This window comes from Papio anubis, chromosome 14 (genome assembly GCF_008728515.1).
Source record: "Papio anubis isolate 15944 chromosome 14, Panubis1.0, whole genome shotgun sequence".
NCBI classification, from domain to species: Eukaryota; Metazoa; Chordata; class Mammalia; order Primates; family Cercopithecidae; genus Papio; species Papio anubis.
The window spans coordinates 28,033,062-28,058,379 of NC_044989.1; the positions used below are offsets into that span (position 1 = coordinate 28,033,062).

The following is a 25,318-nucleotide window of genomic DNA, read 5'->3' on the forward strand; positions in this document are numbered from 1 at the left end:
ACTCCTGAGCTCAAGCATTCCTCCTGCCTCAGCCTCCTGAGTAGCTAGGGCTATAGGTGCATATCACCATATCCAGCTAATTTCTTTTATTTTTTGTTGAGATGAGGTCTGGCTGTGTTGCTGAGGCTGGTCCTGAATTCCTGGCCTCAAGTAATCCTCCTGCCTCAGACTCCCAAAGTACTGGGATTACATGCGTGAGATTCCGCATCTGGATATAGCCCAATTTATTTGAAAAATCAGTGTCATATATGTGCATGCAGGCACACACACATACACACACTCAAGGAGGTACTATTTATTATAGATTCAGAAACTTAAAAGGCATTAAAAACAAATGCCTGATCCTTAATCATACATTGCTTTTTAAAAAACATTTTGAGCCAGACTCAATGGCTCACACCTGTAATCCTAGCATTTTGGGAGGCCGAGGCAGGCTGATCATCTGAAGTCAAGAGTTCAAGACTAGCCTGCACAACGTGATGAAAACTCGTCTCTACTAAAAATACAAAAATTAGCAGGGCATAGTGGCGTACTCCTATAATCCCAGCTACTTGGGAGGCTGAAGGAGGAGAATCACTTGAACCCAGGAAGTAGAGGTTGCAGTGAGCTGACATTGCGCCATTGCACTCCAGCCTGGGCAACAAGAGCGAGACTCTGTCTCAAAAAAAAAAAAATTAATTTATTTTAATTCTTTTGAATTAAAAAAATAAAAATAAACATTTGGGGACAATTAGGAAATTTTGAAAATGGACAGGGTACTAGATGAATTCAGAGACTGATGGCTCAATTTGTTGGGTACGATAATGGTATTGTGGTTATGTAGAAGAAAGTTTTATTTTCTTCTAAATCCTGAAATATTTAGGAGTGAACTGTCATGATGTCTCTCATTTGCTTTGAAGTGTTGATTGATAGGTTGATAGGCAGATGGATGGCTGGAGGAAGCAAGTAGGCACAGTAGTCATAGCTGTTGAATGTAGGTAGTGGGAATACCGGTGTTCACTTTACTATTCTTTCTGCTTCTCTGAATCTTTGTAATTTCTTATAATAAAGCGTTTAAAAGCTTCCCACTCTACTTCTCAGCTTTGGGTTTCTATTCCAGGTGCAGTACGTGATTCAAGGGTATCACAAAAGAAGAGAGTATATTGCTGCTTTCCTCAGTCACTTTGGCACGTAAGTTCTGCTCTGTTTGAACGATATACCAGTGATGCCCTCGCTTGCTGATGACCTCAACATGGGGCTTGATTGAGAAAATAGCAATTACTTCTTACACATGATACTTTTTTTTTTTTTTTGAGACAGAGTCTCGCTCTGTCACCCAGGCTGGAATGTAATGACATGATCTTGGCTCACTGCAACCTCTACTTCCCGAGTTCAAGCGATTCTCCTGCCTCAGTCTCCTGAGTAGCTGGGATTATAGGCATGGTCCACCACACTGGCTAATTTTTGTATTTCTAGTAGAGATGGGGTTTCACCATGTTATCCAGACTGGTCTCAAATTCCTGACCTCGTGATCCGCCTACCTCAGCCTCCCAAAGTGCTGGGATTACAGGCGTGAGCCACCACACCCGGCCTCACATGATACCTTTTTAATGCTACTTTGATCCTTTTTGGTATGCTGTTTATACCAAAGCTCCCAGGATCCCTTTTTTTTTTTTTTTTTGCCCCTTCAGTATTCTTTGGCAAATAGTAGAATCAAATATCTTCCCTAGAGCAGCAGCCTGGACAGCCCTGAACACAACAGTAGTAATGGTGGTGACAGTCACTTGTTGTAGAACTCTCTACGATTGGCATAGCACTTTTTACCTCCGTGCCCTCACAGTAGCCATGGGGTGAACCAGGCAGGCATCACTGACACATTTAGTGGAAGAAGCTCTGAAACTGTGGTAAGTTCAGTAACCCAGTGGAAGTCACACCCCTAGAAGAAGTGGAGCCAGGGCAGGAACCTCATTTCCCCAGGACTCAGGCCTCCTGATAGGACTCCACTGCCAACAGTGCCACACAGATCTGGGGAGGAAATCCAGCATTCGATGCAAAAGCTGTGGCTCGCACTGGAGGCTAGGAGTTGAAAGCAAGCACCGAGAGGGGAGAAGGAAGCCTGTGACACCATGGGCGCCTCTGGCTGCTCCGTCCCTGTGCCTTTGCCCTTTCCTTCTGGCTGCCTGTGGCCATGCTGCCCTGCAGCCCTGTTTCCTTAAGTAAGTCAGAGGCCTGATCAAGCTTCTCCTTGGGCTTTGCTCAGTGGGACAGGGAATGGGTTTTCCTCACGATCTTTAGAAGGTGGAACATTCTACCCATTGTGGGTAACTAGGCAATAAGGGTTTTAGAGGTCTGATGATAGCCCACCGTATTCCACAGAAGGCTTATAAATATATAAATATATCTAGTAATACAAAATTAAATTTTTAAATAAGGAAATTAGGATAAAAGGAAATTAGGAATAGGGAAGAGAAGATGAAACCAAGAAAATGATTTGTCACCCTCTGGGATATAAGAAAATTTCTGACTCCTCAAACCAATTTTAAGACATTTTTCTCATACCCATAATGGAATTTTTTGTTTCTCCAAAATAGAAGTGTCAATAACCAAACAGTATGACTGTCTCTCACATGAGTCTTTAATACTTACGATTTTTTTCAGCTTTGTTTGTGAACATTTTGAGAAAGTACTTTTGATACAAATAGTGGTTAATAAATAATACCATTGATCTTCTTATTTTTAAGTAAGATTTTCTTCAGTATATATAATTGAACATGAAAAAGCTAGCACAGTGGCCTCCAGAATGGAGTACACACACCGCAGAAGTTACACAGCTCACTCTATTGGAGTACAAGAAAAATATGAAAACTACATTTACATTTGCTTTCAAATCTCACTTTTTAAATATGCTTTTTTCTGTATATTTTATTATGCATGTAGTACAGTAATATACTAAAATGGATTACATACTTGTCTTTGCCTATGGGATGCAGGATCTGAAAAGTATTGATTATCAGCACTATAACATTATTGGGCTAATTATAAATTCATAGAGAGGCCAGGCACAGTGGCTCACGCCTGTAATCCCAGCACTTTGGGAGGCCAAGGTGGGCGGATCACCTGAGGTCAGGAGTTCGAGACTAGCCTGGCCAACATGACAAAACCCTGTCTCTACTAAAAAATACAAAAATTAGCCTGGGCGCGGTGGCTCACGCTTCTAATCCCAGCACTTTGGGAGGCCGAGGTGGGTGGATCATGAGGTCAGGAGTTTGAGACCAGCCTGGCCAACACAGTGAAACCCCATCTCTACTGAAAATACAAAAATTAGCTAGGCGTGGTGGCGGGCGCCTGTAATCCCAGCTACTTGGGAGGCTGAGGCAGGAGAATCACTTGAACCTGGGAGATGGAGGTTGCAGTGAGCCGAGATCATGCCACTGCACTCCAGCCTGGACAACAGAGCTAGACTCTGTCTCAAAAAAATTAAAAAATTAAAAAAAAATTAGCCAGGCATAGTGGCAGGCGCCTGTAATCCCAGCTATTCAGGAGGCTGAGGCAGGAGAATTACCTGAACCTAGCAGGCGGATGTTGCAGTGAGCCAAGATTGCAGCACTGCACTCCAGCCTGGGCAATAGGTTGAGACTCTGTCTCAAAAATAAATAAATTCATAGAGAGAAATATAAACTAAAGAATTATCAACTTAAGATCGGAATGATATACCAACCGTTTTTTAGCAGATCACTTACCCTTCAGTGTCTTAGTTCTTTTACCTTTACAAGGAGTGTTAACTGTTCCTTCCAACTTAAACTGGGAGGGCATCAGTATCAGTGATCTGATTGGCCTGGTTTGGTCAGGGATATCGCATCTCTAAGGACATCAGAGTCCTCCTTGTATGGATGAGAAAGAAAATTATATCTGTCCTTAGCGTGGTTAGTATTGTCCCATTATGGCGACATCCTCCAGGTGCTCAGCTCTTGAGGGAAATGGATGAGGTGAGCCTACAGAATTGCTCCTGGCCCCTTCAGAGGTCAGGGGATGTTCTCTTTTGACACATGAAATATGCGTCTCCCTTCCTGAACCCAGCATTCACCCATCTAATGTTGCTATTTTGCCTTGAGCCCAGTGGGGAGGACAGGGGAACACAGTGAAAGGGGACACAGTTGTCTGGTGTGATTACCCTAACCCAGCTCAAGAAGAAAAGTAATATATAATACTAAATTTACTAATACTGTCATTGCATATTACTGTGTAGTGCCCAGTGGAAGTCAGACTTAACAATCACTGTACAGGTAGTATGCTGACATTTGGGATTATAGTGTCATTGCTGACTTGATTTCTTAATATGTCCTTCTACTCATAATTAATGTAATAACTAACATTTGTGTAGTATTTTATGATTTATCTTATTTGCTTTTCACAACCCTGTAATGAATTTTGCAAATATTTTTATGCTTGATTTGCAGGTAAGGAAACTAAGGCTGCAAAGGTTAAGTGATTTGCCTGAGGTCATAGTAGATAGTCAGTGGCAAAGCTGTGACTTAAACCTAGATACTGTCATTCCAAACCCCAGACCGTTCCTGCTTTAATCCTCACTTGCCTTAAACCCGTCTCAGAGTCAATAACCCAGACTTCACGAATATATTCTTTACTTGGTTTTATTGCTTTTCTACCTTATTTTTATGAGGGTTTTTTTGTGTGTGTGTGTGTATGTTTTTATTACTCAGAGGTGTCGTGGAATATGATGCAGAAGGCTTTACAAAACTCACTCTGCTGCTGATGTGGAAAGATTTTTGTTTTCTTGTACACAGTGAGTATACTTTTGCTGTCAGCATGTCAGCATACATTTTTAAATGTCCGAAACCACATGTAATAATCAGTGCTAGAACCTTTTGTGTCCTGTCTCAGTTCCTTTTACGGTAGCGTATATATATTTGTTGTGGGATATTAAAGAGAAAATATCTCTAGACCAGTGGTTCTCAACCACTGGAGTGATTTTGCACCTCAGGGGATGTTTAGCAATGCCTGGAGACATTTTTGATTGTTATGACTGAGGGGGTGGGGATTTGCTACTGGCATCTAATGGGTGGAGATCAGCGATGCAGCTAAACATTCTACAACGCACAGGACAGCCCCTCACACACAAATAAATAAATAAATAAATAAAAATAATTGAACGCAAAATGTCAGTATTGCCAAGCTAGAGAAACCCTACCCTAAACAGATTTCTGTTTCACATTGTGTTTTCAGTATCAGGCCTCAGGACTTTTGGGATTATTGGAAACATACCTGCTGTGACCATTTGGTTATCATCCTTATTCAGTGAAAAGTCTGCAACTTTGATAAAATGTAATACATAACTTAAAGATGGGGCAATGCTTTCATGTATCCCCAACATCATTTCTTCATGTTCTTCTGCATAGTAGGCATACTTAATGGTTGTTGTCACATAGTAATCCGTCAGTCCGTACGCATCGACCCAGCTTTCTCTTGATAGATAATTTAGAGTCTTTTTGTTTCCTAATTATGTGAGAACCAGTGACCCATGGAGTCAGGTTCAAGTTTCAAGTTAACTGAGACCTTCATTGTGTAGTAATTTGGTATGTACAACGTTCAGTCTTCAGGCCAAGGCAAAGGAGCCAGCTTTCCCAGCTCGAGTTAGAGAAAAGCAGTGGGTTTGAATTGACTTCACTCAAACCCATGGCTTTTAGAACTGACCCTATGCCTCAATAAACTACTGCAGGAGGAATGACTTCGGCTATATTTAGCCAAAGGCATCAGACAGTATAAAGATACACACTTCAAGGGATTTTCCTTCTGCAGCAGATTTACCTTCTTCGTTGTGATTTGCTTCGGTTAAAATAGTTCTTCAGTTCATTTTTCTACCTGATTGCAGACCAATAGATAGTAAGGGAAGAAACCAATAAAACATCCATAGTGGCAGGAAGAAGAAAACTTCTAAGTAAAACCTTATCTTGGTAAAATTCACATGGAGATCATGGAGCGCAGGCCACAGTTTTAAGGAGATGGGCCCCTCTGCCTTTAGGTGTTGCCCACCAACCACCACTTTTCAAGCTGTCATGCACCTTGTCACCACCATAAACTACAATGTGGGGCCAGGTCAGGAGGAAGCCCCACAATCAAGGCCTCCTGGCAGTCTCCTCTTTGCTCAGTCTTCGATGGCCCTGCTAATCTGAGCTGAACACTGGTACTGCAGCCACCACTTTTGATTCTGACCTTATATATCCGTGCTTTGGTTTGGCATTCTGAGGCTTAATTCCTTTGTGAAATCTCACTTCCTACTTGCTGTATTCACTTTACCTTACCACGTTGGTCCCAGTGATTCTTTCTCTAACCTGATGACCCGGCGGCAGATCTTGATTGCTTCCTTAATTTACTAATATCTCTTGTGACTTGGGAAAGTTGTCTGGTGTGATTATCCTAACTCAGCTCAAGAGGGACCTGGGCCTTACCTCAAATGATGGTGGTGACGGTCTCATGCCTCCTGAGTGGCTGTGGACAACTCCATCACAGCAGGACAATTGCAAACACTAAGATGAATGCTTCAATCAGTTCCTTCATCTCAAAGTGACATAATAGCCCAAGTCTTTTTCCTGAATCTTTGGTCTCCTAGACGTTGTTCTACTTTCTGTTGATGTCAGATCATATCAGAATAAGGGGAAAAATATATTTCATGGCATTGCTCAGTTATAACCTATGTTTTCCACATGCAGCTCAAAGATGACTATTCTAGTGGTTGCTAGCAAGAAGAAATTGTCACTTGCAATGATGGTCAGGGATAAAAGAACATTCACCTCTCAGCTTCTGCCAACTCTTTTGTCAGTACATTCAGTATTGTAGCTATTGCTGTTGCTTTTGAAGGTCTATTCCCCACAGCATATTTTCTCCTTGGTACCATGTGTTCAGTATTTCTTACAGCTCCTTCTCCGCCTTTCTATCTTAGCTTTTCCAAATCAGACGTGCAGAATTGAGTCCCAAAGTCATCTTTTCATTTCATTTTGAATTACCTTCTTCAGAAACATAGACCCCCCAGGCACTCATTAGAACAGCTACCCGGAACCTTGGGAATTGTTTAATTGACTTTTTCCAAAGTGTTTCCTGGGGCTCTTATTCCTGTTCTCCCCCGGCTGTTTGGTCCCTGTCTCCTAGCATCACTACCACACTCTTGGCTCTTCTGGCAGATAAGACCCTGCCTGTGAATCAAAGAACTTTGATGCTGTTTCCTGCTCCATCACTCACTCGCAGCCTGTCTTTAAATAAATTATTTTCACCCATTTCCTTTTTTCTTATCTAAAATATAGGATTTGCTACCTCAGAGTGAAGCTTGGTTAGATAATGTGTTTTACTTAGTCATGCAGTTAAACATCTGACACTTACCTTCCTTTGGAAGCATCTGCTGGCTTGGTTACAATGCCCAAGGGACCACTTGTTCCTTTTTTTCCCTTCCATGAAGATGGGGAGGGGAATATGAGGTGGCAGAGACTTAACAAAGAACATTGCAGTGAATTATTCTGAGATCTCAAGAGGTGAAAAGGAGGAAGGAAGTGCCTGGAAATAGAGCCATTCCCCTGTGGCTGCCTCTACCACTTCATGGAGGTTGAAGACCCAGCAGGACATGAAATATCATCTCTGTTCTCCCCTTCCTCCCTCTTCTCCCCAGGCCCAGGAAGATTGCTATTGATAGGACAGCTCCTGGCAATAATTATGCACATTTTGGATGCTAGAGGAAAGAGGCACTTCTCTTGTGACAGACAGCTCTGACCTCAGACTTTGCCAGAGTTTGAAAAAGCAGATTGCCTTAAGGAAAAGCATTGCACAGATTCTGGGATCTCTCAGGAGGTACGGCAACATCCTAGCATTCTGGCAGTTCCAGGAATGGGGACTGTGGCCATGACGGTGTCCATGGAGCATTTCCATCCACTTATTCCTTCCTTACATCATTCATTTTCAGCATGTCTCAAATCTTGGAACTGTAGCAGGATCAGAAACTTGCTCCCATCCAGAAACTATTTTTAGGAAACTTTCCTGGCCATCATCTAAGAATTTTTCATAGCAGTTATATAGGCAGTTCCATATTTGCTAAATTATGCTTACCTCGGGAGGTAGATGTTACCTTTAAGCTAGTAGCTTTTGTTTCTTTTCTTTTTTTTTTTTTTTTTTTTTTTTTGAGACGGAGTTTTGCTCTTGTTGCCCAGGCTGGAGTGGAATGGCGGGATCTCGGCTCACTGCAACCTCCATCTCCCGGGTTCAAGCGATTCTCCTGCCTCAGCCTCCCAAGTAGCTGTGATTACAGGCATGCGCCACCAAGCCTGGCTAATTTTGTAATTTTAGTAGTGACAGGGTTTCTCCATGTTGGCCAGGATGGTCTCAAACTCCTGAGCTCAGATGATCCACCTGCCTCGGCCTCCCAAAGTGCTGGGATTACAGGCATGAGCCACCGCGCCTGATCCACTAGTAGCTTTTCAGAATGCAGCATGGGAAGAGAACCAGATAGCAAGGTGAAGTAACAGAACAAAAAAAATGCTCTGGGGAAAAACTACATGCTTTTTTTTCGTGGGTCCCAGTCAGCTGCACTGTAAGTAGACACACAAGGAGGCAGCTGTCTACGGGACTAGAGTTGATACTTGGAAGGGGAGACAATTGAGTGTTGAGATTTGTGACTGTATGACAAGCTGTCTTTTTCCATTACCTATACATCTTTGGTAAATGACCCTTTGAGTCATTCAGCCTGGACTGTAGGCCTTGTCTCCCTGGTAAAATTCCTGTTAGACCAAATTTGACCACTTTTTTCTCTTGTTTTCCTCTACCTCCAACTTAACTGAGTTCTGAGTTTACTAAGAACCTACTGCATGCTCAGTACTATGCAAGGTATTAGGGGATATAAGTACATAACTCAGAGTTGACCTTAAGATACTTACAGTGACATAGCACAGAAATTGGAAAACTACAGCCTGCGGGCCAAATCCCATGTCAGCCTGTTTTTATAGGGCCTTGAGCTAACGATAGCTTTTTTTTTTAAACAGCGTCTCACTGTCGCCCAGGCTGGAGTGCAGTAGTGTGATCTTGGCTCACTGCAGCCTCCGCCACCTGAGTTCAAGCGATTCTTCTGCCTCAGCCTCCCGAGTAGCTGGGACTACAGGCATGCGCCACCACGCCCGGCTAATTTTTGTATTTTTAGTAGAGATGGGGTTTCACCATGTTACCCAGGCTGATCTTGAACTCCTGGCCTCAAGCAATCCACCCACCTAGGCCTCCCAAAGTGCTGGGATTATAGGCGTGGGACACCGCGCCCTGCCCTAAGGGTAGCTTTTACATTTTAAAGGGATTGTTAGAAAACACAAGCAGAAGAATATGCCGCAGAGACAGTTTATGGTTTGCAAGGCCTAAAATATTTTTTTTTTTTTTTTTTTGAGACGGAGTCTTGCTCTGTCGCCCAGGCTGGAGTGCAGTGGCGCGATCTCGGCTCACTGCAAGCTCCACCTCCCGGGTTCACGCCATTCTCCCGCCTCAGCCTCCGAGTAGCTGGGACTACAGGCGCCCGCCACCACGCCCGGCTAGTTTTTTGTATTTTTAGTAGAGACAGGGTTTCACCATGTTAGCCAGGATGGTCTCGATCTCCTGACCTCGTGATCCACCCGCCTCGGCCTCCCAAAGTGCTGGGATTACAGGCTTGAGCCACCGCGCCCGGCAAGGCCTGAAATATTTGACCCTTCACAGAAGTTTGCCAACTTCTTGTCTAGTTGATGAGAAAAAAGATTAGATCAAGGTGAAGTACAATGGTAGGCATTTTTAAAACAAATACTTTATGACTTGTCTACTTTATGCAAGACACAGTTATGTGAGAGCTCCTGTGTTACATGTCTCGCTCTGGAGGAGGTCTTTTTTCTCCCTCTCTGGAGCGCAGTGGTGCAATCATGGCTCACTGTAGCCTCAACTTCCTGCGCTCAGGTGATCCTCCCACCTCGGCCTCCCAAGTAGCTGGAACTATACATATGCGCCACCACGCCCAGCTAATTTTATGTAGGGACGAGGTTTTGCTGTTTCTCAGGCTGGTCTCAAACATCTGGGGCTCAAGGGATCCACCTGCCTCAGCCTCCCAAAGTGATGGGATTACAGGCATGAGCCACCACACCCAGCTTCTTTTCTTTCTTAATGAAGTCTAATGAGAAAAACAGACAATAAAGATGTAAACTTAACAAATATATAAATTCAGACAGTGACAAATAGCATGATGGAACAAAGTAAAAGGCTATGAATAGAGAATAAGAAGGAGTTGCTGTGACGATGGTAGGGAAGGCCTCCTGTAGAAGGTGACATTTCAGCTGAGACCTTAGCAGTGATTCAGACAGCCAAGGAAGGCGATTCCAGGGAAAGGAGTCCCTGTGCAAAAGCCCTGAGCCCTGAGGCAGTGAAGAGCTCTGCTTAAGCAGGCCTGGCTGGAACGCAGTGAGTAAGGGGAAGGGCATTTATTGACTTTTTTTTTTAGCTACCTAATGTTGAGTTACTGTCTTAGTGATTTATTCTAGAGATTACAATATGCATCTTTAACATAATTGCCTTAAGATTAATAATGCCTTCATTCTGGTAAAATAAAACAACATTGCTCCTTTTCCTCCCGCTTATTTGTTCTATTAATTGTCATATATATTACATCTGTATGTATTATAATATAAACACAACAATATAACTTTTTCTGGCATTGCTATAAACAATCTTTTTTTTTTTTTTCTTTTTTGAGACGGGGTCTTGCTCTGTCACCCAGACTGGAGTGCAGTGGCGCGATCTCAGCTCACAGCAACCTCCGCCTCCCGGATTCAAGATATTCTCCTGCCTCAGCCTCCTGAGTAGCTAGGATTACAGGCATGTGCCCCCACTCCCAGCTAATTTTTTGTATTTTTAGTAGAGACAGGGTTTTGCCGTGTTAGCCAGGATGGTCTCGATCTCCTGACCTCGTGATCTACCTACCATGGTCTTCCAAAGTGCTGGGATTACAGGCATGAGCCACCACGCCCAGCCACAGTCTTATATTTTTAAAAGAGAAAAAAAGTTTTCTTTGGATTTTGCCCTGCGCATTATTTCCAGTGTATCTTTGCAAGGCTTTGATTGCTGTGTTCCTCCATTTCATAGCTGTTACAATGGATTGGGGCTGGGGTGGCAGTGTTTATTCAATCTAATGAATGGTAAGGGTTCTTACTCTGATTTTTTTCTTTATTTTAAATGACTGATGTTCACACAGATGTCTTAGTATTATTCTTTCTGTATTTAACTTTAACTATCTATTTGTTCATTTGTTCATTCATTGGTTTTAAGTTGACATTAAGTATGGAAAACAGTTATTTTGTTTTTCAGAGAACACAGTTTCTGGTAAGATTTTTTTTTTTTTTTTTTTTAAAGCCAGAGGAAATCAACAACTTCAGACTAATTCTGGTAGTCATTTAAATAATTCTTTCCTTATAGGCCTGTAATCAAGGCCAATAAATTAGAAATCAGGACAGCTTTTGAAATTTTAAGTAAAAATGAGAAGCTTCTGTTTATTGCTACAAAATGCTTCTGCCAAGCTCTGATTTTGTCAGGCTCTCCAATTCCTAGTATAACCAAGGAAATTATTTGCATTGCTGTCGCACTGTCACCTCACCACTAAAACACAAAGCTGTCGTAGTAGCAGCCACTGAGTTCCTGAGCAAAGTGAGGTAGACTTTCATCTCCCCGCTACAGAAAGTGTTATGTTGTAGAATATTTAGCATGCAACAAACAAGATGGCTACTACATTAATCGGTAAAACCAAAACGGTGATGTTGCTCAAAACTTGCTTACTTCTTTGGATACAGATCACATCTTTATATAAAGGAATATATTTGAAGAGCAAATCAGAATCAGTAAAATAATCAAAAACCACAATGCTATGTGTTAGAATTTGTTTCAAGTCAAGTCTATAAAAAGTGTACTATTATTTTAGAATTACCATGTTTACCTCATATCAGATGTAAAGATTCTTAGTAATTTATCATTTCTAGTATTAATAACTATCAGGCCAGGTGCAGTGACCCACACCTGTAATCCCAGCACTTTGGAAGGCCAAGGCGAGTAGATCACCTGAGGCCAGGAGTTTGAGATCAGCCTGGCCAACATGGTGAAACCTTGTCTCTACTAAAAATACAAAAATTAGCCAAGCGTGGTGGCACCTTAATCTCAGCTTCTTGGGAGGCTGAGATAGGAAAATCGCTTGAACCCAGGAGGCGGAGGTTGCAGTGAGCCAAGAACGTACCATTGCTCTCCACCCTGGGCAAGAGAAGTGAAACTCTATCTCAAAAAAAAAAAAAAAAAAACTATCAAAACAACAGGAACTAAAATTAATTATCAACAAAATATCAAACCAATCAGTTCTCTAATATTGTTCTAAATGATAAAAGAATATGGAAAAAGAGAAAAGAAAATTTACTAAATGTCTTTTTGCTTTAATTATGAGAACTATTGAGTCCTTTAGATACTTTTACATTTTGGTTAATTTTTATACTGAGACTTCCTTGAAAATGGTTAGCTCTACTAGGCAAAGTGGTTTTCATCTTGATTATACACACAAGCACACCCTTCACCCTGTTTACAATTCAGAGAGTTCCAGTCCTTCAGCAACCACTGTCACTCTTTTGACTCAAATTGAAACTTCTGTTTCATCTTTAGAGTTTACTTCCAGAAAGCCTGTTTTGTAATTTCTGACACTAGTTTGATAATTTACTGGATTAATCTTCACTGGGAATATTGTCTTCATTATAATACCTTAGAATTACGTGACCCCTTTTAATGACCTTAAAGGACTTCTTTGAAGGAAGAAGGTTGTAAATCACTCGCACAATCATGCAATGAATTTTTCCCCTGTACCCTCTTGTATACCTTGTATGAGTCTTTTCAGTTGTAATTATTGGATTAAGTAATTGCTAAAGCAAGTGTGTCTGACAAAGAAAGGTCTGGAAAAATTAGCAATTTTGACTTCTCAGTGATTTTTGACATGCTTTCAAATTAACAACTATAACTCAAGAACTCATCTTACCCAGTGAAAGAAAGGAAGCTGTTTACAGAGTAGCTCTTATGTTATTGATCTAGTTCAGTGTAACCTTTTCTTAGAATTAATATTAAAGTACTGTTGACATTGGTGAAGCATGGGCATTATTATATTTTGGTCCAGAGCTTCTGCTGTAGTTGAAAATAATAGTCATAACAGTTCATAGGTATGGAGTGAAGGCTGGGTGCGGTGGCTCATGCCCATAATCCTGGCACTTTGGGTGGCCAAGGCAGATGGATCACCTGAGGTCGGGAGTTCAAGACTTGGCCAACGTGGTGAAACCCTGTCTCTACTTTAAAAAAAAAAAAACATAGCCAGGTGTGGTGGTGTACGCCTGTAATCCCAGCTACTTGGGAGATTGAGGCATGAGAATCGCTTGAACCCAGGAAGTGGAGGTTGCAGTGAGCCAAGATGGTACTACTGCACTCCAGCCTGGGTGACAGAGCAAGACTTTGTCTCAAAAAAAAAAAAAAAGAAAAACTGTGTGGAGTACATACCATGCTCTAGACACTGTTCTCAGTACTTTGCATATGTTATGTTCTTTAATCTGCAGAACATCTTTCTGAGGTTAATTGCCAGAATAACCCATTTTACAAATAACAAAACTGGCACAGCAAGATTAAATGACAGAGCTAGTGTTTAAATCCAGGAACAGATTCTAGATCCCATGTGCTAAACTGCATTACTATACTGTTTCAGATAATTGTTCGACAGTATCCCCAAGTATGTGTGATGAATTTCAAAAGCCTTTAGAGCTTCACAGAGACCCTCTTAGCCCCAAGAACAAGAGCAGAGGGTCAATGTCTGCAGCCATGCACAGGTCAGAGAGATGTGGAGACTGTCTCATCTCTCAGGAATGGAGTGCATGTCTCAGCAAAGACATTACTGATCTGAAGGCAACGGGGCATGAAGCTGGAGTTGTTCCTCAGTGGAGGTAACAGGTTGTTCATTTATAATCCCCTGTCCTGTGGCACAAACTACTGGCTCCAGGTAGGGATTCACTTCTGGCCATTGAAAGAACAAAACTAAGCAGCTTATTAAGGAATGAAAGAGCTACTGATTACCAAAAATGTGATTTAACCTGTTTAGACATAGTGAATGTGGTCAATTATAATGGTTTGTCATACAAGTTCATGTTAACCTACAAGGTCAAATGCCTCCTGAGGAAGAGGTGATTTAGATATGGGAGTAGCCCAGGTTCTAAGACGGTTGGAGGAGTAGGAACTGTGGCAAACTGCACACTCCTTTCCATCCTCTTCATTGTTGATCTCGGCTCACTCCAGTCCTGCCTCCCAGATTCAAGCAATTCTCCTGCCTCAACCTCCCAAGCAGCTGGGACTACAGGCATGTGCCACCATGCCCGAATAATTTTTGTATTTTTAGTAGAGGCGGTGTTTCACCATGTTGGCCAGGCTGGTCTCAAACTCCTGACCTCAGGTGATCCTCCCACCTCGACCTCCCAAAGTGCTGGGATTACAGGCATGAGCCAGCATGCCCACGCCCAGCCCATTTTTGTTTTTTTTAACTGAGTACAATCCAGACATTTCTGTGGGTTGGATCTGTCCTGAGAACTTATTAATTTTAAAAAAAATTATAGTAAAAATTTCAAACAAACGTGAAAGTAGAAAGAAAAATATAGTGAACCACTATCACCCATATCACAGTTTGAATACCTTGTTTCTTCCATCCTGCCTCCTTTTTAATTTTTTATTTTCCTGCATATTTTGATGCAAAGGAAATATCATTTTACCTTTAAATACCTCACTATGTATCTCTAACAGGTAAGGATTTTTTTTCAATTTTTTTTTTTTTTTTTTTTTTTTTGAGACAGGGTCTTGCTCTGTAGACCAGGCCAACGTGCAGTAGAGTGATCATCTAGCCCACTGCAGCCTCAAACTCCTGGACTCAGGGACCTCCCACCTCAGCCTCCAGAGTAGCTGGGACTAGGCTCACACCACCATGCCCAGCTAATCTTTAAAAAAATTTTCATAGAGACAGAGTCTCACTATGTTGCCCAGGCTGGTCTCAAACTTCTGGCCTCTCATGAACTTCCCACCTCAGCCTCCCAAAGTCCTAGGATTACATGCGTGAACCACTGCACCCAGACCAGATAAGGATTTTTTTAAAAAGATGTATTGACGGTAATATTATGATATCTAATTAATTGATATCACCTAATACCCAGTTTGTGTTCAAATTTCCCCGTTTGTCTCAAACGTGAGGTTTTTTTTAGCACTTACTTTGTTCAAATCAGGATACGAACAAGTAAGAATCCGTGAATCTTGAAAGCCTTTATTTAGAAAAGAAGAGAAAAAGTGTTTTTAGTTATTTCATTTAGAATCTGAGCCTTTTTTTTTTTTTTTTTTTTTTTTTTTAAGATGGAGTCTCACTTTGTCACCCAGGCCGGATTGCAGTGGTGCAATCTTGGCTCACTGCAATTTCCGCCCTCTGGGTTCAAGCGATTCTCCTGACTCAGCCTCTCAAGTAGCTGGGATGATAGACTTGCACCATCATGCCCAGCTAATTTTTGTATTTTTAGCAGAGGTGGGGTTTCACCATGTTGGCCAAGCTGGTCTTGAACTCCTGACCTCAAGTGATCCACCCGCCTTGGCCTCCCAAAGTGCTGGGATTACAGGTATAAGCCACGGCGCCCAGCTGCCATCCAGTCTTTATACCAGTTTTTAATAGAATTCTTAGCACTAGAATGGACGGTTAGAGGCCATCTAACTCAGAAGTTTTTGTTTGTTTTTTTTGTTTTTATATTTTTGTGACATGGTCTCACTTGCTCACCCAGGTTGGAGTGTGGTGGCATGATCTTGGCTCACTGCAGCCTCGGCCTCGCAGGCCCAAGTAATCCTTCCACCTCAGCCTCCAGAGTACCTGGGATTACAGGTGTTCACCACCACACTCAGCCAATTTTTGTACCACAGTGCTGAGATTACAGGTGTGTGCCACCATGCCTGGCCTAGCTAAGAAGTTTTAAACTGTGTGTGTGTGTGTGTGTGTGTGTGTGTGTGTGTGTGTGTGTGAGAAAGATTCTTTTGGTGAATTCCATGGATCCATTCTGTAGAACAAGGTATTTTGCCTAAAATAAAATATACTGTGCTGAAAAGGAAACCAATTATATGGAACCTGTTATCAAGTCTTTAAAAAGTTATGATATAGAGATGTATCTATAATCAGAAATATCATTTCTTTAGCAGATACATAGCTTCTTTGTTAACACATTAAATAATAATATCCAGTAGCAAATCTAATAACCACCATAATTTTGAAATGTGATAAATATAAATAATATTTTGAGATATGGGCAACACTTACAATTTAATATAAAAATTCCTGTGATTTCTATCAAAGTTATTACTGCTAAAGCCGTTGCAGATTGTAACCTATATCCATAATTGAAGGAAATGCTAAATTTCAGTTAAAGGTTGTAAAAACAAAGATACATGTTTATGTGAAGAAAATGTGTAAAGATACACATTTTCCCATCCAAATTCCCAGATGCCCTGAATCCAAGGACGCTTTCAGGGGCAGTGAAGAGAGATGCATGGACTTCAGATTGAGAATTTCTGAAAACTCTTATCATTTACTGAGGTATTGGCTGAGTACCTGGCCCAAGGTCGTGCATGATATTAGTGGAAGAATAGGACTAGAAATGAAGTTTCTTAAAATTCAATTAAGTATTTTTCATATGTTTGAATGGCTCACTTTTTCTTTTTTTTTTTTTGAGATGGAGTCTCACTCTGTCACCTAGGCTGGAGTGCAATGGCACAATCTCAGCTCACTGCAGCCTCTGTGTTCTGGGCTCAAGCGATTCTCTTGCCTCAGCCTGGGATTACAGGCGCACACCAACACACACACCCAGCTAATTTTTTTATTTTTAGTAGAGACGGGTTTTCACCATGTTGATCAGGCTGGTCTCAAAATCCTGACCTCATGTGCTCCACCTGCCTCAGCCTCCCAAAGTGCTGGAATTACAGGCATGAGACACCACACCCAGCCTGGACAGGTAAGTGCTTTACAGCAATACGTGTCCAGTATCGGACTGTTGGCATCTCGTATTGGCCTGAAGTACTGACTAATGTTCAGCATAAGGAAAATAACAGAAAATAATGCCCTGATTTGAGGTTTAATGACTTTTCCATTTGCAGATTGTATACTGACCAACTGCACAGATTCAACTTTCATGAGTTCATAGAGTACATTTTCCCATTTTTTTTGAGGTAAAATTTACATACGGTAAAATTTACCATTTTAAGTGAATGCTTAAATTTTGGCAACCATATACAGGCATAGATCTAGCCCCACAATCAAGACAAATAACATTTTCTGTTACATTAAAAAGTGTCCTTGTGGCCGGGTGTGGTGGCTCACGCCTGTAATCCCAGCACTTTGGGAGGCCAAGATGGGTGGATCACGAGGTCAGGAGATCAACACCATCCTGGCTAACAAGGTGAAACCCCATCTCTACCGAAAATACAAAAAATTAGCCAGGCGTGGTGCGGGCACCTGTAGCCCCAGCTACTCGGGAGACTGAGGCAGGAGAATGGCGTGAACCTGGGAGGCGGAGCTTGCAGTGAGCCGAGATGGCACCACTGCACTCCAGCCTGGGCGACAGAGCAAGACTCTGCTTCAAAAAAAAAAAAAAAGGCCTTGTAAGGCTTTGCAGTTGGTCTCTTCCCCTGACTTCCAGCCCCAGGTAGCCGCTGACCACTTTCTGTTTCTCTAGTTTATTCTATTTTGTATTCGATTTCTTTTACTTAGTATAATGTTTTTGAGATCCATCCATGGTGTTGTGTGTGTCAATGTTTTGTTCTCATTTATTGCTGAGTAGTATTTCATTTTTTCATTCCATTGTTTATGCATTTACCAGAGGCTGAACATTTTATTTGTTGCCAAGTTTTAGTTATTAAGAATAATGCTAGGCCAGACTCGGTGGCTCAGGCCTGTAATCCCAGTGCTTTGGGAAGCTGAGGTGGGAGGATTACTTGAGGCCAGGAGTTCAAGACCAACCTGAGCAACATTCCAAGACCCTTTCTCTACAAAAAAATTTAAAAATTAGCCCAGTGTGGTGAATGCACCTGTAGTCCCAGCTACTCAGAAGGCTGAGGTAGGAGGATTGGTTGAGCCCAGGAGGTCAGGGCTGCAGTAAGCCTTGTTCATACCTCTGCACTCCAGCCTGGGTTACAGAGTAAAAGAAAAAGAAAAGAAGCCTGGCATGGTGGCTCATGCCTGTAATCCCAGCACTTTGGGAGGCTGAGGTGGGCGGATCACTTGAGGTCAGGAATTCGAGACTAGCCTGGCCAACATGGTGAAACCCCATCTCTACTAAAAATACAAAAATTAGTCTGGCATGGCAGCAGGCACTTGTAATCCCAGCTACTTGGGAGGCTGAGGCAGAAGAAGCGCTTGAACCCGGGAGGTGGCGGTTGCAGTGAGCTGAGATCACACCACTGCACTTCAGCCTGGGCAACAGAGCGAGACTATGTCTCAAAAAAATAAATAAATAAATAAAATAAAAAGAAAAGGAAAGAAAGAATAGTTCTCCTTGAACATAATTGAAGTGCAAGTCTTTGTATGGACATATGCTTTTATTTCTCTTGGGTAAAAATGTAGAAGTGGAAATGCTGGGCCCTATGGTAAACGTACTTTAACTCAGTGATGTGCTGCTGTGCTATTTTGCAAATGACTGTCACTTTTTACATTTTCACTGACAGTGTGTGAGAGTTTAATTTTTCCACATTCTTTCCAACTCTTGATATTGTCACTCTTTTTAAGTTTAGCCATTATAGGATATATAATAGTATCTCATTGTGGCTTCAATTTGCAATTCCCTAATGACTAGTGATGTTGAGCATCTTTTCCTATGCTTATCCGCCATTCAGGTAAGTTAATTTGTGAAGCATCTGTTTAAGTCTTTTTCTTTTTTCTTTTCTTTTTTTGAGACAGGGTCTTGCTCTGTCGCCCAGGCTGGAGTGCAGTGGCACCATCAGGCCCATTGCAGCCTCTACCTCCCAGGCTCAAGTGTTCCTCCCACTTCAGCCTCCTGAGCAGCTGGAACGGCAGGCATGCACCACCATGCCTAGCTAATTTTTTTTTTTTTTTTTTTGAGACGGATTCTCGCTCTGTCACCCAGGCTGGAGTGCAGTGGTACCATCAGGCTCACTGCAGCCTCTACCTCCCAGGCTCAAGTGTTCCTCCCACTTCAGCCTCCTGAGGAGCTGGGACTGCAGGCATGCACCACTATACCTGGCTAATTACTTTTTCTTTTTTTCATTTTTATTTTTTGAGTTGGAGTCTCACTCTGTCGCCCAGGCTAGAGTGCAGTGGTGGGATCTTGGCTCACTGCAATCTCCACCTCCCAGGTTCAAGCGATTCTCCTGCTTCAGCCTCCCAAGTAGCTGGGACTACAGGCGCACACCACCACACCCAGCTAATTGTTGTACTTTTAGTAGAGACAGGGTTTCACCATGTTGGTGAGGTCGGTCTTGATCTCCTGACCTTGTAATCCACCCACCTCAGCCTCTCAAAGTGCTGGGATTACAGGTGTGAGCCACCACACCCAGCTGGCTAATTTTTTATTTTTTGTAGAAATGAGGTCTTGCTATGCTGCCCAGGCAGTTTTTCTTGTTTTTTAATTGGGCTGTTATTTTTACTTTTGAGTTGAGTTTTTTATACATTGGGATACAGACCCTTTGTCAGTTCCCTGTTCTGCAAATATTAGTTGAGAATATTTAATTGTGTCTTTCAAAGAGCAAAAAAAATTTAATTCTGATGGAATCAATTTTATCATTTTTAAATTTTATGAGCCATGCTTTTTATGTCCTGCTTAAGAAATTCTTGTCTAACCAAGTTCACAAATAATTTTTAAAATGTTTTCTTTTAGGAACTTTCTAGTTTTAGCTCTAAAATGTAGGTCTGTGTTCCACTTCAAGTTAATTTTGTATATGGTATAAGGTAAGGGACATGGTTCTTTTTTTTGAGATGAGTCTCGCTTTGTTGCTTTGGCCGGAGTGCAGTGGTGCGATCTTGGCTCACTGCAAGCTCCACCTCCCAGGTTCATACCATTCTCCTGCCTCAGCCTCCCGAGTGATTTTTTGTATTTTTAGTAGAGACGGGATTTCGCCATTGCCAGGATGATCTCAATCTCCTGACCTCATGATCCGCCCACCTCGGCCTCCCAAAGTGCTGGGATTACAGGCGTGAGCCACCGCGCCTAGCCTTCTGAATTCTTACTCTGTTCCATTGATCTGTGTGCCTGTGCTTTCCCTTTAGAGTAGGTCTTGAAATCGTGTAGTGTAAGTTTTTTAACTTTGTATTTCTTTTCGTTGTTTTTTTTTTTTTTTTTTTGACATGGAGTCTTGCTCTGTCACCCAGGCTGGTGTGCAGTGGTGCAATCTTGGTTCACTGCATCCTCTGCCTCCCGAGTTCAAGTAATTCTCCTGCCTTAGCCTCCTGAGTAGCTGGAATTACAGGTGCCCACCACCACGCCCGGCTAATTTTTGTATTTTTAGTAGAGACAGCGTTTTGCCATGTTGGCCAGTAGAGTCTTGAACTCCTAACCTCAGGTGATCTACCCACGTCGGCCTTCCAAAGTACTGGAATTACAGTTGTGAGCCACCACACCCAGCCAACTTTGTATTTCTGTATTCAAAATTATTTAGACTTTTACATCCTTTGCCTTTCCCTATACATTCTAGAATCAGCTTGTCAGTTTCTTCACAAAAAGCATGATTGGGATTGCATTGAATCTATTGTACCTCAATTTGAGGAGAATTGCCATCTTGGAAAGAATTGCATTTTCCCTTTCATGAACATGGTGTATGTTTTCATTTATTTCAATCTTCTTTAATTTCCCATAGCAATGTTTTATAGTTTTCAATATATGGGTCTTGCACATCTCTTGTTAAATTAATTTCTAAGTATATTTTTAAGCTATCATGAATGAAGTTTTTAAAAATTTTCACTTTCTTTCTTTTTTTTGGGGGGGGGGTGGGGGGGAAGGCGTCTTACTCTGTTGCCCAGGCTGGAGTGCAGTGGCACAATCTCAGCTCACTTCAACTTCCACCTCCTGGATTCAAGCGATTCTCCTGCCTCAGCCTCCCAAATACCTGGTATTACAGGCATGCACCACCATGCCCAGCCAATTTTTGTATTTTTAGTGGAGACGGGGTTTTACCATGTTGGCCAGGCTGGTCTCAAACTCCTGACCTCAAGTGATCCACCCACCTCAGTCTCCCAAAGTGCTGGGATTGCAGGCGTGAGCCACTGCACCCAGACTAAAAATTTTCATTTTCAAATTGCTCATTGTTAATACATAGAAATATAATTGACTTTTGTGTATTGACCTTTAGTAAATTCCTTAGAATTTTTATGTACATGATCATGTCATCTGCAGATGACAGTTTTACTTTTTCCTTTCCAGTGTGAGTTTTGTCCTTCCTTCCTTCTTCCCTTCCTTTCTCTCCCCTCCCCTCCCCTCCTTTTCCCCTCCCCTCTCCTCCCCTTCCCTTCCCTCCCTTCCAGTGGCCTCCAGACCTGACCTATGCAATACTTTATTCATGTGTGTATTGATTCATCTCTTTGGTCATCATGTATTGAGCACCTGCATTGGTTCCGGTGCTGTCAAGACTCAGGGATACCAGGATGAAAGATACCCGCTCTGAAATAGCTCACAATCTAGTGGGGAAAATGAACATATGAAAGTAACAATGAAATATTACTTACAGTGCATGTCTAGGCATACACCAGATGTTATGAGGATACAGTGAAGGGTCACCCAACACGGTAAAGGAGGAGGGCCACAAGATCATTCCAAGCAGAGGGCCTGGCGTAAACAAACGCACGGAGGGAAGAAATCTTAGAGTGGAAGTGAGGACCTGAGAATGGTTTCCAGTCTCCTAAATGTTTAGTGGACCCCAAGAAGTAGTAAGAGATTAAGCTGAAGAGGCAGTCAGAGGGCAGAACACAGAGAGCATTGCCTAGCAGGCTAACAAATGTGACTTTATCCTGAGGATAGCAAGGAGTTATTGAAGAGCACTGAGCAGAAAAGTGGCATATATTTGCTTTTATAAAAATAGACTTTTCTGGTATTACATAAAAGATGATTTGGGATGGAGACCAGGGACCTAAAAAGACAGTCCAGGCAAAAGAAGATTAGACCTGAACTAGGGGAGTCATAGTAGGGACAGAGGGGAAGAAAAATGTGTAAGAAACATATTAGAACTCGAAAAACTTTGTGATTGATCCCAAGTAGAAGATGAGGGACAGAAAAGAAATAGGATCATCCCCAGATTTCTTTTTTAGGCATCTAGGTAGCTGATGATGCCATCATCTGAGGCAGGGATTACTTTAGCAGGAACAGATTTGGAGATGTTGAGCTCCGTTAGGGATATAATGAGTTTTAGGAGCCTGTGGACATCCAGTTAAAGAATAAATGAGAGAACATTCACATAGAACAAAGGTGTGGTGGAGGCTCTCACCAGCTTAACCTAGAGTCCATTCCAACCTGCAAACCGCTGGTTGTCCCCAATCCAGATGGTGTTGAACTGTTTGGCCTGACTGAACTCTTTTGTTCAGTCACATGTCACACTGGACAGGAAGTGGCCTGGAACTCGAAACCTTTTTGATACACGTTTCCTCCCAAAGAGGTGATCCAAATTCCTGAGATGACCCGATCTAGGATGTACTGAGAGAGGCTTTGGGGAGTAACTTCTAAACTGAGAATGACCTTTGGGGAAACTTGAACCCTTGCCCTCCGGTAGGTGAAAGGTGAAGCAATTTATCTCACAAAAGAAAAAATATGGTATGATTCCACTTATTTGAGGTAACAGCAAGACACTGTCTCAAAACAAAAAAAAGAAAGGGGAGGAGAGGGGAGGGGATTATTAGTATTAATAATAATAATACCATTGTTATGCATAAATAATATAATTTATTGAGTATTTACTATATGCAAAGTACTGTGCTAAATACAATAATTCCATATAAGTCTCTCAACAGCCCTGTGAGGTTGGGCTACTAGTTATCCCCATTTTACAAAAAGCACCTAGAGATAGGGTAACTTGCCAGAAGTCCCATAGCTAGTAGCTGAAGGACAGAGCATTTGAACCAAGACCATCTGATTCCAGATCTCTTGTTCTAAGCAGTTTACTAAAGCTTCCCAGTCCATGTGCTGGGGCACACTGATGGGTTAGGGATAGGTTACAGATAGGCTGCTGACCTCTTCAGTCCTTGGGGGAGCGGGAGCGCACAGTGAGTGACCTCTGCCAGCCTTACCCATTTTCCTAGTGTGCCATAAAATAGTACCACTTTCTGGGTAAGTGGCATGATTTGAAAGGAGTTGGGGGGCACAGTACAACTGTACTGTCTCTTCTGTAACAGCTACCAGACCCTACACATGTATATGGTCAGAATTCCAACCTCAGAGCACGTGGTGGGTAGGGATCCTAATTTCTAGTTCCTTTCTGCAAATGAGGTGCTATGGGACTCTCCACTGTTACCTCTGATGCTCCCAACTGTGGAACTTTCTCTTTGTACTATGAGTCTTTTGAACTCTCCCAGTGTTGAAAAGGTGGATTAACAATTCCCCCGTCTCCAGGGAAACCATAGTACCTGCCAGTAATCAGAAACTTTGCATACAGGCAAGCCTAGTGAAGATAATTGCCAAAAGGAATCCGTCAGTGTGATTGAGGCCAGAGAACTAGCAATTACATTCAGATTTTTAAATGCCAACCACCCATCAATTTCTGCTCTAAACCTTTGTCTCGTTTCAGCTTTGTTTTCCAATAAAGATATAAATTTAGTTCTATACTAGTCTTTCCAGCTTGGCTTTCAGGTTAAACATGGAATCTTATTTAGTTTATAGGACTTAACATTTGTAGAGATGGGGTTTGCCTTTTTTATACTCCCAGGTAAGAGCTGAAAGTAAGCAAATTCTTTATGCCAGATACCATACTGGATACTAAAGATACAGGGCGGAATGGAACATTCCTTTTCTTGAGGAACTCACAGTCTTATATACACAGATTCCCTGTCTTTAAAAAAAAAAAAAAAAAAAAAAGCTCTTTGGCTAAGCTAATATTTCTCATTTTTTATTTGGCTATATGCTTGGAAACCTCATATGTATTATAAACTGTCTCCTATGTCAGGCAAATTAAAAAGAATTTGCAAAGTTTATCCTTGAGCTTTTGTTTGATTGAGACCTCAGAAATGAATTGTGGTCGCAACAAAAGCATCTCCAAATGGCATAGCCTTTGTTTTATGTTGGAAGAATGGAGTGGGCCAAAACCCTCAGTTCATACTGTTCCACCACAACCAGTCAATGAGAAGGTAGAACCCATTTGGATGGGATGGTGCTTGAACACTGTATTTACAAGAAGATGAAAACATGCTGAGTTGGCCTCTAACCAAGGGGACAAAATACTTCAAAAGACCCATTTTTCTGGGAGGTGAACAGCCTAAAATTGCAGACTCAGTGGACTCCACAGAGAGTAAACACAAAGACTTTACATGCTAATGTTCAAAGACAGTTTACCCCAACATCATTCATTGTTTCCATTATTCCAGAGGTCATGGGGGCTACGGAAAACCAACACAATCTGAAAGAATTGCTTCTTGATTTCAGCTTTTCAAGTTTGATTCTTCTAACAACTAGAAAGTCCTTTGAAACAACCCAGACTTAACTTTGCTACTCAGAGATAGCATTAGTTTTTCAATCCACGTTTGACCCAAGGATGTACTGACCAGTGGGCACAGGGAAGGAGTGGGAGTAAGGACCGTGGCTTCTAATTCTGATCTAGTTTTGCCCTATAAAGTGTGTTAGATCAGCCTCAGTCTCCCTATATAAGACACAATTAGGCCGGGCGTGGTGGCTCACGTCTGTAATCCCAGCACTTTGGGAGGCCGAGGCAGGAGGATCATCTGAGGTCAGGAGTTCAAGACCAGCCTAGCCAACATGGTGAAACCCCATCTCTACAAAAATTAGCTGGGCATGGCAGCGCATGCCCATAATCACAGCTACTTGGGTAGCTGAGGCAAGAGAATCACTTGAACCCAGGAGGCAGAGGTTGCAGTGAGCCGAGATCAGGCCATTGCACTCCAGCCTGGGTGACAGAGCGAGACTCTGTCTCAAAAAAAAAAAAAAAAAATAAGACACAATTAAATCAATTGGTGTTCTTAACCAAAATGGCCTAAGGGGCAGAAAGCTGAAAAGCAAGAGTAGCTGCTCCAGTGGTCCTCCATGACTCCTGGGCATTGCCAGCTTTG

General features: G+C 42.1%; 1 protein-coding gene across 15 annotated transcripts in view; it reads left to right on the forward strand.

Moving 5' to 3' along the window:
- BABAM2 (BRISC and BRCA1 A complex member 2) overlaps positions 1 to 25,318 on the forward strand; it is a 456,088-nt gene that overhangs the window by 354,597 nt on the left and 76,173 nt on the right. For 12 of the 15 annotated variants that reach the window (XM_017947401.2, XM_009183905.3, XM_017947400.2 and 9 more), the window contains 2 exons: positions 1,100 to 1,170; positions 4,698 to 4,780. In XM_017947401.2, coding sequence (XP_017802890.1) covers positions 1,100 to 1,170; positions 4,698 to 4,780 — 154 coding nt within the window. Of the gene's footprint in view, positions 1 to 1,099; positions 1,171 to 4,697; positions 4,781 to 7,651; positions 7,831 to 25,318 lie in introns of those variants that run through there. The other 3 variants (XR_002516866.2, XM_021925242.1, XM_021925241.1) reach the window with 2 other exon arrangements.